Below are 12,511 nucleotides of genomic sequence, written 5' to 3'. Positions count from 1 at the left end.
ACCATCTGCATCTAAATTATGTCTAAGGCCTTTTACAATGATAAAGCACGATATTCAAAAGTCCCCATTAAAACAGTGCAGTAAAATAAATGAACAAATGCTTAGCTAACTACTGCACCACTCGTCATTTTGATTCAAGACAAGTTTTCTGAACCTAAAAAGTACATCCAGGCCTCGAGAAAGCCAAAGCCTCAGTTTTCCACTGCAAAATATCAACATGTAATTTTTTAGAGGCATGTACAAAACTTTCATACAAAGTGCTACAATGGTTGAAAATTGTAATACTGAAATGCCAGGATTTGTCAAATAAGTGCCCAAGGGATCGTGGAATCACTTTAATGTTTCAAGGTTACACATGATGGCTGAAATTCAGAGAAAAGCAATTGTTCTGTTACTCGAGGAAAAATCTCTGCATGAGAATGACAGAGGACATGCTAAGCTCACCGCAATATTAATATTTAATGCACTTGCAAGCTGGCATAAAAAAACACCCTACTGGTGGAATGAAGCATGCTAAATTCATCTGAAACAATAGAATCATGCCTAGGTGCAGCACACTTTCAGACAAAGCCGTAATTTTGCCTCTGAGGGCCACTCTGGAGGATTTTCAAACATTCTGAGCTGAGTACTGCATTATATTTCTTAGACTTCCCTATCTCAGTTTTGTTGAACATTATTCAAAATAATGAGGAAATAAACTATAAAAACAGCAAAAAAAGAAAACCAAAACTGAAACTAGGTTTTGACTAAAGTATGGTGTCACAGGTACTGTCACAAAACCTCTCGTGTGAGCGTTGACTGGCTCAACTGGCAACTACTGTAAGTGACAGCTTCGATCATTATTTGCCTGAAATGAGCAACAACAACCAAGAACTTTTTTCCTTCAACAATGCAAAGCAAAGCAAATAACAGCGAGTAAACAACACGAACCAGGAAAATTTATAATTTATTTCTGTTCAAACAAAATGCTGCCTGTGAAATTTTGCACAAATGGTCAGAAGACTTAAGTGAACCTGCTGTGATAGTTTCATTAAAATGCGTGGCGGTCAGAAAAAAACCCTGTAGTTGCCCTTTAAAGGGTTAGTGGGGGATATCATCAATAAAGAAGACAAAGTCCTAGCATAACTGATCTGCAGTTCCTTCTTCCCCTCTCACATATCTTCTGCAGTGGTCTCCACATCTCTCACTAGGGGCGTAGACAGGAGGAGGGACCAGGCTGAAGCCCCATCTTCAAATGTGACTGATGCCTTATAGGCCACTTTTTATATGGTGCCTCCTATTTTTTTTCTTTAGGCTGGTACCGGCCTCTGGCTCCTGGCCTAGTTATGGCCACCAGGCTGGCTTGAGTAGCTGATAGCCACTGCACTTGGCTAGGCAAGAGCAGCTGTTTGCAGAGCCACAAAACCACAACCACTTGAGTGTTTCGTGATTTGAGAGCAATTGTGTTGACAAAAAAGAACACTGATTTCAGTTCATTGACCTGACAATCCAGCCAGTAGCACAATACATTCACTTCGGGCATGCGTACTAAGCAGCAAGAAAGAAAGCAGCCTACCCAAATTTGAAGCTCTTTGCAATGTAAAAAGTGCAGAAATAAGGTAGCATTGTAGATGGATTCACTTTGGTAGCTGTGTATAAGATGCATATTTGCCTGTACGTAAAGACTTTACTAATACTCCTCATTAACTTTTCAGTTCAAAAGATATTTAAATGTTCACACTTTGCTGATAAACTGCACTTTTGCTATTTGGAGCTTAGGCGTGACTCAAGTGGCAAAAAAGTCACCTTCCCCTGGCAAACGTTTCACTCCTTATCAGTAAAACTTCAATCTCAATGTTACCTTTCTTATATACCTTCCCACATTGCACATAAAGCTTGAATTTGCAATATCAACATGCAGAATTACATGGTACTATGTCAAACAAGATGCTTTCAAAAACACCTCCACGAGAACTTTCTGAAGCACCCAGAACTAAGCACGCAGCACATGGCAGTTTGGAATTTGGCTGAGGAAGCATTCAGCAGAAACCAGGCACATAGATATAAATTTTTTTTCAAGACGAGCCCAAGGCAATTTATTGTACCCTAAAAAGAAGGGAAAGGGGTGCATGCTTAACGAGAAGCTTTGAGAAGAGGGGGGGCTCGATTTTGGAGGCGGGAGGCCCTTGGATACATGTCTGGCAGGAGTCTGATGTCTTCTATTTGAAGCCCTTTCCAGCCACAAAAAATAACCAAGATTTTACCAACTGTTTACAAGCATTTTTTTTTAAAACCAGAATGTAGATAATTTTTTTCTCGTCTAAAACAGCAGCATTTTTTTCAACCTCGTTGGCCTTTTTACAATGTACAAAAGATGACAACTGCACATTTCCGCACGACATAGCAATTTGCTGATAACTATGGCCTTCTCAATAACATAAAGCATGCACCAATCTGTAACATTGCTGCCATCACCTGGTACTTTTCTTATTCCCGCAGCAGGGCATTAGAAACATCAACGCTAAACCACCAGTGGCCACAGACCAAAAGGGCTGCTCTATCTTCACAGCCACTGCTATCAGTCTTCAATCAAAACAATGGAACAGTATAACTCTTGCCTTCTGAAAATAGTCCTACAGCTACAGAGCTCTACAGGAAAAGCTCACCTTTCATCACGTTTTAGAAATACACCAGCATAAGGTTGGTTGAGGCGAACCTTTCGTCTTATCAGGTCCACAAGTGCTGGGTTTGAAACCTGCAAGATTAAAAGTGAAGACAGAGTGCACCATGAGAGAACAAAGAGTAGAATGGGCATGCTGAGCCTCAGGTTCCACTTGGGCTATGAAGGTCACCACTGTGGAGGGCTGTGCATAGATTTCAACCATGCTTGCATTTTGCCTCCATCCATAGCTAATGGGTCTCTATGGCAGGTGCACAGGTTCTTTGCAAAGCAAAATGAACTTAGGTGACAGTGTGGTGCATAAGAAAAAGCATGCCTTTAAAAAAGACTTTAGAAAAAAGGAATTAAACTTTAAGCATATAAAACATTCATTAGGCCCATTCTTCCATACTGCTCTATTATATGGGATCCATACACCAAGTGTAGCATCAAAAACTTGGAAAGCATTAAGAAAAACATCGAATATGAATCAGAAAAGATTCATATTCAATTCCTACAGCTGGCACACATCACCAAGCATACTTGTCAAACAGGCGAACTTAGAATCATTAGGTTACATCTTATCATTAGGCAAACTTAGATTACAGATCAGACACTATAGAGAGAGGTTGAAGTTCATGTATTTACTCTACAGTAATAAATTTGGAATAGACAAGAATATGTACACTCATTGAGTCATCAGACGTCCAACACGATCACATCATTAAAAAAAAAAATAAAGGATTACAGTTGCAGAGCCGATGCTTTCGAAAATTCACATTTCCCGCGAATAGCAAGAGATACAAACTCGCTAAATCCAGACACTGTGGAAAGCCCCTCGGTTGAGTCATTTTGCAGCATACTTAAGCAAAACTCAAATATGTGAAATATCTTTGCGCCATGGTTAAACAGTACTATGTTGTCCTATTTTTTTTTTATCACAGCCATGGTGTACAAGTAGCACTGATTTCTTTCCATTTTGTATGCACAACCTGTGTTGAGAATGTTTTACTTTGTTCTATTTGAATCTTTTTGTATCGCCGACTCCTGCCTAAGGCCTTGAATTAAGGCTGACAGTATCTTTCAACTAAATAAACAAAAAAAGATATGACTAAGCTTACATATCCCACGAAGCTTGGCTCGCATCTCTCAACACCTTTTAGCATCTCCCTGCCAGTTACTTGTCCAAAGGTACCTTTATGTATTACATTACGCAATGTGGTTTTACATAATGCGTGTGTGAGTGGTACCATTGCTAACTGTGATAAGTCAGATGCGAACAGTGCTGGTCACCGACAGCATGCATCAAAAATTAAATTACACACCCAAAATTTTCACACATTGCTGGCTTATTTTTCAGCGCTGGAATCCTGGGTCAGACGCAGTTTAGGAAACTGTGAACAGTCAAGGCATCAATGGGTAGCAGTACAAATACTATGCGTAATTTGAATATACCCTGTATCGGCAAACGAGTACTCTACCCATGTGTACCAGAGTTCAATGGGCAACGTTTAAACCTCAACAGCACATCCCGTTGCTTGTATTGGCTTACATAATAACAGAACTTACCTCCACCATCTTTATAAACCTTGGAAACACGGGGTTTCGACTAACAGCGATCACAGGAACTTGGGGCCAAATGTCAGGCACAGTAAGCGCAGCAACTGCGCCGACACCTTGGTTAGGGTAGTGAATTACGCTTCCTTCGTTCTTTGGTCCATCATCGTCGGGGAGCTCGTCAGGTTTCTGTTGGTCGCAGTACGCCCTTACGCAATTCGTAACAGTTCCCGCGAAACTCTGCAGCTTGTTAGCAGACGGCGCAGGCCATGACGCCCCGTTAGCCGCATTCTTCTCATAGAATCGCCAGCCGCCAAGGCGGGAAACTGCAGATGCACTGCTGTAGTGCCTCCAGTTACTCCCGAACACTCCTAGTCTTTGTAGTAATCTCCTAGGAGACGAGTAACCAGCCATGGTCAACAGGTAGCAGGAGTTTCTTCTACGTGCTTCAGACGACGCCGAGGTCACCGAATGGGAATATCTACAGCACTGTGACAACCACTTGCATGGCGCTGTCTTAGTTGTCGCTGCAGTAGCCCTTGCTCCACCGGTGAAGCTATGTGTTCTTACGATAAGCGCTGAAGTTAAAAAGTTTCGTCCAGTTGCCCGCATGGGCTCCTTCATGAGCGCCGCCATGACAGTCCTAAAATCGCCACAGTAGTGAAACCATTATCAAATCAGAGAGATTATTTACCGCCAGGGGCGTAACTTGGGGACTAAGTGGCGCTTGCTACGTTAACACTGGCCGAAAAACAAAACAAGTGTGAAATATAGCTTTTACTTAAAACGCATTCACATAAATTTTTTGAGCTGTACAAAACATTTGTGCTTTGATTTTTCCAAAAAAATCACTAGCGTTGAGACAAATGAAGGCGCTAAACCTACTCTCGCGATATCTCGTGTTGGGCGGTACAGCGCGTTACTCATGCAGTCTGTCAATGAGGGATTTTGATTGCAACTGCTAAAGTGGCGATGTTTGCAGTTCTGCTGCGCTGTTAATTTAGATTAGCGGCCTAAATTTGATCAGGCCGTGCACTTGAGGCACCGAGGAGGAGCTGAAAGTCACGGAGACCCGCGCGCAAGACTGCGCGCCGTACGCGGCCTGAAGGGCCGTCTGGACGCCGATGCTGTAAACAAGATGTGATCGGCAGCCTATGCAAGCAGCCGCGTCGTGCAATAAGATGGCAGAGCACGACTTTGACCCGCGGCATCATCGAAAGCACTTCCACGGTAATGCAGTCAGTCAGGATGACGACCGAGAAGGCTGCTTTCAGGAGGAATACGACCCTTTCGCTGGTGACGGCGATTTGATTGAGAACGACTCGAACATCTCGTTGACGGCGCCTCCTCAATCGCAGTGAGTTGCTTGTCAATGCCGACGTATTTGTGCCAGTCGTTTGTGGTATTGTCCTTCGACGTTGCGGCATCGTTGACGTACAGCTTTTGCAGGCATCCTCGATCATGTGTTCTTTCGCAGGAGGGGCAGTAAAACCTTTTTAGCTTGCGCCCTTTTGAGTGGCGAGAGTAACATCCGGCTAACTGAAAGCGCGTGTGCTCAACACTTGTTAGACCTGTGTGTTCGCGCTTTACGACTGCCTGACGCTTTTGGCGGCTTCTTGCTCGATATTCCTATTCTTTTCCGTTCTTTTTTTAATGGGTGCATTTGTGTTACTGGATCCGGAGGTTATGAATTCTAAGAAACTGCTGTTGTCCATTTAAATGCTTTGCGTGTGGGAGATATTTCTTGTTGTAACGCGGCCGTTGTTGTGAATCCGAAGAGTTTGCAGTGCGTTTTGCGCCTTGTTGAAATTTAAAGCACGAAGTTTTGGAAGGAATCTGTTGAACGTTACTAAGTTCTATTTCAAATTCACGCCGCACAGCTATGTAAAATGAAGGTGCGCATGGTAATTTTAAGATGAAAAGTAACACATGCTTCACTGAGAGTTCGCTGCAGACCTGTTGCAGCTGACAATTTAGACCTTTTATTGAGTTCGCTTAAATAGACACGCGAACAAAGAGACACGATGTATACAGTAGCAGAGTTCTATTTCCAACTCTTGAGTAAGTATGTGCTAACTTAATGGATGGACTTATACCAACAAATCCTATCCATTTGTTTGTTAACTTAAACTGCTCAGCTGTTCATTGTACCACTCAATATCCGATTCAGGTGGTACCATGGCCGCCTGGACCGGTACACTGCAGAGCAGCGCCTCCAAGCCGCTGGTGGGCTGGGCCGATACCTGGTTCGAGAGAGTGACCGCAAGCCAGGCTCTTACGTACTCTCTTATCTCGGCCACACCGGCATCAACCACTTTAGGTTTACATAACCTTCCACTGATGTACCTTTGTGTCTGTGTTATTTTAGCTTGTGTCAAGTCTTGCCTTGTCCTTGCATGTCTGGCCAGTAGTCCAGTTTTGATGGGGAGCTTCATTTACAGAAACTCAGGAGGGGAGGTTGTGAAGGCCACTCAGTTGATGCCAGCACCAACGTTATGGTGGAACCCCCCCTACACACAAGCAAGAAATATTCTGTGGCAAAACCACATGAGCCATCTGCCCCATCTTTTATTTCCAAAAAACAAAGTTACAAGAAATGCATGTTTTATGCAGACAAGACTGGCTTCCACTGAACTGCCTCTTCAAGAGTTGCTCATAAATTCAGCCTTGCCTGGTGCCTTGTGGTATGCACAGCACTTCTCTTTTCAACCTCCAATACTGCCACTCTCTTAAGTGGGAACTAAAAATTTGTGGGAATAAAAGTTTGCTATTTAATTTGCATAATTGCACTGAAATGAGGCCGAGGTGAATTGCAATAAAAATTGGTGTAGTGTATGTGTCACGCATCTTCCAAGTTTGTTTAGGGTGGCAACTAGGGAAATGTATTTGTAAACCATTTTTCCCAGGTTTCTGTATAAAATTCAAGAACAGTAACAAGTGCTGGGGTCACCCTTTGTTGTTCTGTTCTGTTCTGTTCCTGTGTGCCTTTCTGTCAAAACTAGAGGTAATGATGCTCAGCTGCTGACATGAAAGACAGAGGTCTGAACCCAGCCACGGTGGTTGCATTTTGATGGAGGTAAAATGCTAGTGGCCTCCCATATGCTGTGCGATATCGATGAGCATTAAAAAACCTCAGATGGTCGAAATTATTTGGAACTCTCCACTACAGCGTCCCTCATAGCCTGGGTCACTTTGGGACATTAAACCGCATAAACCCTACTGTGTGACTTGAATTGGGTTACTCTCTTGGAAACAAAGAAGTAAGCCAGAGGTTGCCAGGATAGTAATGGTGTCAAACTATGCAAGAGCTCATAGCAGATACATTACTGTTGCAGAAATCTAGCTGAATGGAAATGTTTTATTACCTGCTGTAATTGTTCCTTATCAAAACCAAAAAAATACTCGTGGCTTTTGCTTCACATACACTTCATCCTGCTGGCTGTCTCCTTCAGGCTTTACTTGTTGATGCACCGCATTTCTCACATTATATAGTTATGTTGGAAGATTTAAGATTGTAAAACGAGGGCAAAAGCATTCATGTGGAATTAGCTGCTAAAACTGAGGCATGGCAACTCCTTGGTTTGCGCTCGGCTGCTTGCATTTCTCTGCTGCCTAAAAGGTTGCCTCAATCTGTCCTATCCGAGCAGAAATTCTCTGGCCCATTTCTGCAAGCCAGTTAATTGTCCTCTTTATTTGTCTAGGTGCATTTGGTCATTAGAACCACTGGGGTTACTTTGTAATGTCACTTCATGACATTCAAGTAAAAATGTATTGGCTGAATAGCTGGCTGTTCAGTTTACAAAAAGAAGACTGCATGAGCGAGGGTTGACAGTGCACCCATGCCCTCAAAACTGTGCAGATCAAGTCTGGTTGGATCTGTGATCGGCTTCACCAGTAAATAGTCTTTCTGAGTGCAATTGTGTCACCAAATATGTGGGGAAATTCTCCCATATTCATTTCTGCATCCGTGAAACATTATTTTCCACTTTACATTGTAACTTGTGACCAATTGCAGTCATTTGTTGATGCCTTGCAAGGTGTGTCCTCACGCACACACATATGCACAGGCACTTGTCATTGAAATCTGCAGAGTTTTTTCAAACCTGGTAGGTACTTAGAAAAACCATTTTCAAAAAAAAAAATGACAAAGCGACGGCACATTACAACATCTTGATCTGCGTTGGTGCAGGGTCACTGCTGTCTGTGGCGACTACTACATCGGTGGCCGTCAGTTTGACTCGCTCTCTGACCTGATTGGTTACTACACTGGCTGGTCAGATCTGCTCAAGAAGGAGCGCCTAATCCAGCCAGTTCCTCCTCCTGAGGCAAGGAACAAATTTGGCGTGCAATCTTTCATTCTTTTCCTTACCATGTTAGCAATGAAATTATTCTTTTTCTTGTTTTCGTGGGCCAACCTTAGCTGTCGATTGTTTGCAGCAAGGCACTGTTGCCTTTTTTGCTATGCGATTTATTGAATCTGTTACTGTTTTATAAAGTCCTTTGACCATTCATGATTCTTATCTTGTGTAGAAGCTGCATACTCATTGTACAGAGCAGGTAGCTGTGAATGATTGTGAAAGTCGGGGATAAAACAAGGTTACACAGCATAGTAAGTTGAGGCACAAGGGCAGCCTGTTCCACCAAGTGGCCCAAACTGCTACCATAGGGATGAAAGAGTTGAAAAGGATGCCCGAAAATTAGATTATTCTGAAACTAAATTTGAAGGCAAAGGTTTTTGAAGTGACTAGAAAAAAAGCATGTGACAGGTTAGAAGTTAATTTATGGAGTTTTTCATGCCTTACAGCTTTCTTAGCTATATTGCCTAATGAGGCCTTTATTAGCTATGCAAATTTTTGCTGCTTATGATGCGGTTCCTTTGCTTTTATAACAGCCTGTCAATGACAAGAAACGGGCTATTGCTGTGCTCCCCTATGTCAAGATGGCTGACACCGATGAACTCAGGTGAGCATAGCATAGAGGCTAATCCCTAGTAGGCTATATTTGTATGGCCTTTATTTTAAGAATTTGTTATTCTTTTTTTTTTTAACTTTCGTGCATTCGGTTTCTGGATTGAATATGAGTGCCTTGTGTCTGACAGTAGATTGATTGCCAGGTTGCGAGACCAAAGGAAAGGGCTACAGGCTGGATGAGCAGTGATAGGCACATACTGCTGTTTCACAGAGGCCCTTGCGCCGGGTCCAATGACCACTGTATTGCATGACAAGGTCTGAAATCCTATCAGGATCGGCTAATAGAAGTAATTTTCTTTAAGTGCCCTGGGCCTAGCAAAATGAGTGTAATTATTTTCCTACTGAGTTGCCTATTGACTCCTGGTCAGAGAAAAGAGAGAAAAAAGTCTGCAGAGACACTTTAAGACTGCTTACTTGTGTTAAGCCCACCCCCTCACTTTGTGCGCGCAGTCGCCGCACGCTATGGCATGATGTAACCCGATGCCACGCAGCTGGCAATTCTACTTCTGCATGGCTGTACGTAGCCGCCGCAGCCCTTCTGATCTGCGTGCTAAATTCATGAAGGCAGTTGCCATTGTACCCTGGCCCTCGCTCCACCTTAAGGGTATGACGGGACAGCTAGTGGGTCAATGCCCATACATGCAGAATAGATCTTTCTCTGCCTAACATTCATAGATCCCTGGGTGTCCTCGTACACCACGTGATCACCAGTGGACGAACCATAGGGCACTGCCAAAGTTGCCTTATGGACCCCCAAAAATTCCTAAGGGTGCCAAAATTTTGATGTAGGCCCATCCCAGAAAATGGATTAAGGTGGATTAGTGGGTCGGATTAATATAATCCCATATGATAATCCAATGGAAGGCGCTCGAACATTTTAGAAGGTGTTGATTCATGCATGCCATGTAAAGGCAATGGAACGGGTTCCACGCGGAGTTTTGGTGGGAAAATCATCGCAAGAAGAACATTAGACACTCCTTGTCGACACCACAGCAGGCAATCCATATGCTATCACATTAGTTCACTTAGCTGAAGTGCAATGCATCTGCTAGCTCTGCTGCATTTTTTTCTCTGATCGTTCCTTCCTTTTCTTTTTGTACAGCTTCCAGAAAGGGGACATCTTTGTGGTGCACAATGACATGGGTGATGGCTGGCTCTGGTGCACCTTGCACCGTACTCAGGAAAGCGGCCTGGTCTTCAAGGAGCTCTTAGAGGAGCTGGTAAGCTGAACGAGCCCCTATTCCACCATTGACATTTTTGCTTGTTTCCTTACCTGTCAACTAATTGCCTGCATGTTAGACTTTGCACCGGAATCCTGAACAACTTGCTTTATTGATCTTGTTTTATGTATTTCTCAGCCGAAGGCAGTGGTAGGAATGCTGCCGCCAACTGTGCCAACCTGTGCCATTGCATTAAACTTGCTACATGCTGCTACAAATAGGTGGCTTTTGATGCAGTGCCATCAGTGCTACACCAAAACACTATTTCAGCAGCCAAGAGCAAGATCCAGCACCTTATGTGCATGGGCGCAATTCTGGTTTTAATGTGTTAGCATTAGAATACTTCTGCGAACGAAAACCGGGCTGCAGCCGCGACAGTGGCCGTCTGTCAGTGACCAGCTTCTAAGAAAACAGATAAAAACTTACCATACTTATGGCCTCGAGCGGCATTTAAACTTATGGCAGCGCGAACTGATCAGCTTCGCTGGCTGCTTTAGACCACTCGACCACGACTGTGTAAAATCCTGCACTTTTCAGATCTTCGTGCAGTGTCTTGTCATTTCTTGAACTTTGGCCCGAGGTAGCTGAAATGCCCTGTATGTTCGCATTTTTACTTTATTTCTTAGTATTGAGCTCCTGCTACAATATACAAGGAAGCTGCTTCAAATTGAATTATCGCCTGGTACATAGCCTACTCCATATTGCTTTTGGCTGTTCCCACCACTGCAAAGGCAAAAATGAAAAAAATAATTTGTGTGAGCTGGTTTGATTTGTTCCAATAACCGCTCACTGGAAAATCATGCAAGTGCTTTAGACATTGTCGGGCTCAGATAAAATACAAATAGTCTATTAGACTAGCCCTGTCAGTGCCTAGTCAATAGGTAGACAGATTATATTTATGGCTTCACAAGCTTACCATGATGTAAACAAGCCTCCCTTTTTGGTGTGAAAGCACTTCTAACCGCACTCCCCGTACACTGTCCATCTGTGTGAAGCCCCTGAGTAGCAAGTGCAACTGGATCACTGGACACCTCAACTGCATTATGAGTATGTCCTTGGCGTCCCCCTACAAATTGAGGCAGTTATGCGCTTTTCCTTTTCTCAAAACCAGCGCAAGGCTTAGGCTCTGTTGATTTTGAAGAAAGGAAAGGCGCATAACTGGCTTCCTGGGTCAATGGACACCTCAATCGCGCTTTGAGGTATGTGGCAGTGGTGTCCACTTGCAAAAACCCATGCTTTCACACAATATTTTGTGCTTAGAAATGCTAAACCACCAGCCATTTTTTCCCCCTTCTTTTTGTGCTTTGCAGGATGACAACGTAGACCCGAACGAGATCTACCCCTGGTTTCATGGTGACATCTCAAAGGAGGCTGCTGTTGACGAGCTTGCAAAAAGTAACTTTGTGTTATGTGTGTGCACTGTGACTTGGTTTCTTGGCACTACACAAGAAGAGAGTATGATGAAACTGTGTGAATGAGTGCATAGGTTGCTGCTGTGCTGCATGCACTCTAGGAGGCTTTTGCAGTCAGAGGAATGTTTTTATCGTGAAAACCACCAAGAAACTGGTCAGAAAAAAAATCACTCGGCAATGCAGCAGGGCAACTCTTACAGAGATAAAATACAAAGAATAATGTGAACCCCAAAAACAAGGAGATGCACCTTTGACACACCGATACTTAAAAAATTCTACGGTGACTCAGTTCTTCAGAATTTCATTTTATAAAATTACACTATTCAGAAAGTTGGATACAGTCAGTTCCGAATTCAAATTGTCAAGGCCCTCCTCGAGGCATTAAAACTGGGAACAAAAAATTGTGGTAGCCCTTCTTCTTACACACCACCGCCTCCCAGCAGAAGCAGCGCTTGGACAAGAGCATGCACTCGCCCACACGCTATGATGAAAAGCAGAAACGCAAGCTTTGTATCATGTTATACTTATATTGTCAACATGAGAAATGCGGCACACACCTCTGCATCTACAAAGACTGGCATTGTTCCAATGCTTTTTGTGGAGAAACATTTTCTTCACTGAGCTCATCCGATTATACATATCTTACCCATTATGTCCCACTGATTCCATTTGGAGTCATGCAAGAAAATAGATAAGGCTGTGCCCTGATTTTCT

The 12,511-nt window shown here is 43.3% G+C and overlaps 2 protein-coding genes across 2 annotated transcripts in view; one reads left to right on the top strand and one right to left on the bottom strand.

The window, feature by feature from the left end:
- LOC144125850 (lon protease homolog, mitochondrial-like) overlaps positions 1-4,862 on the bottom strand; it is a 38,187-nt gene extending 33,325 nt beyond the window's left edge. Inside the window, 2 exon segments of the mRNA XM_077659573.1 lie at positions 2,646-2,734; positions 4,208-4,862. Of these exon segments, the coding sequence (XP_077515699.1) occupies positions 2,646-2,734; positions 4,208-4,831 (713 nt within the window). The 5' untranslated portion in view covers positions 4,832-4,862.
- A 224-nt stretch (positions 4,863-5,086) lies between these two features.
- vap (RAS p21 protein activator vap) overlaps positions 5,087-12,511 on the top strand; it is a 32,556-nt gene continuing 25,131 nt past the window's right edge. Inside the window, exons 1-6 of the mRNA XM_077659572.1 lie at positions 5,087-5,552; positions 6,366-6,515; positions 8,385-8,520; positions 9,087-9,157; positions 10,268-10,385; positions 11,696-11,780. Coding sequence (XP_077515698.1) covers positions 5,350-5,552; positions 6,366-6,515; positions 8,385-8,520; positions 9,087-9,157; positions 10,268-10,385; positions 11,696-11,780 — 763 coding nt within the window. The 5' untranslated portion in view covers positions 5,087-5,349. The remainder of the gene's footprint in view (positions 5,553-6,365; positions 6,516-8,384; positions 8,521-9,086; positions 9,158-10,267; positions 10,386-11,695; positions 11,781-12,511) is intronic.

This window comes from Amblyomma americanum, chromosome 3, assembly GCF_052857255.1.
Source record: "Amblyomma americanum isolate KBUSLIRL-KWMA chromosome 3, ASM5285725v1, whole genome shotgun sequence".
Lineage (NCBI taxonomy): Eukaryota > Metazoa > Arthropoda > Arachnida > Ixodida > Ixodidae > Amblyomma > Amblyomma americanum.
Note: the sequence above shows the minus strand (reverse complement) of the source record. Positions and strands in the feature narration are given on the sequence as shown.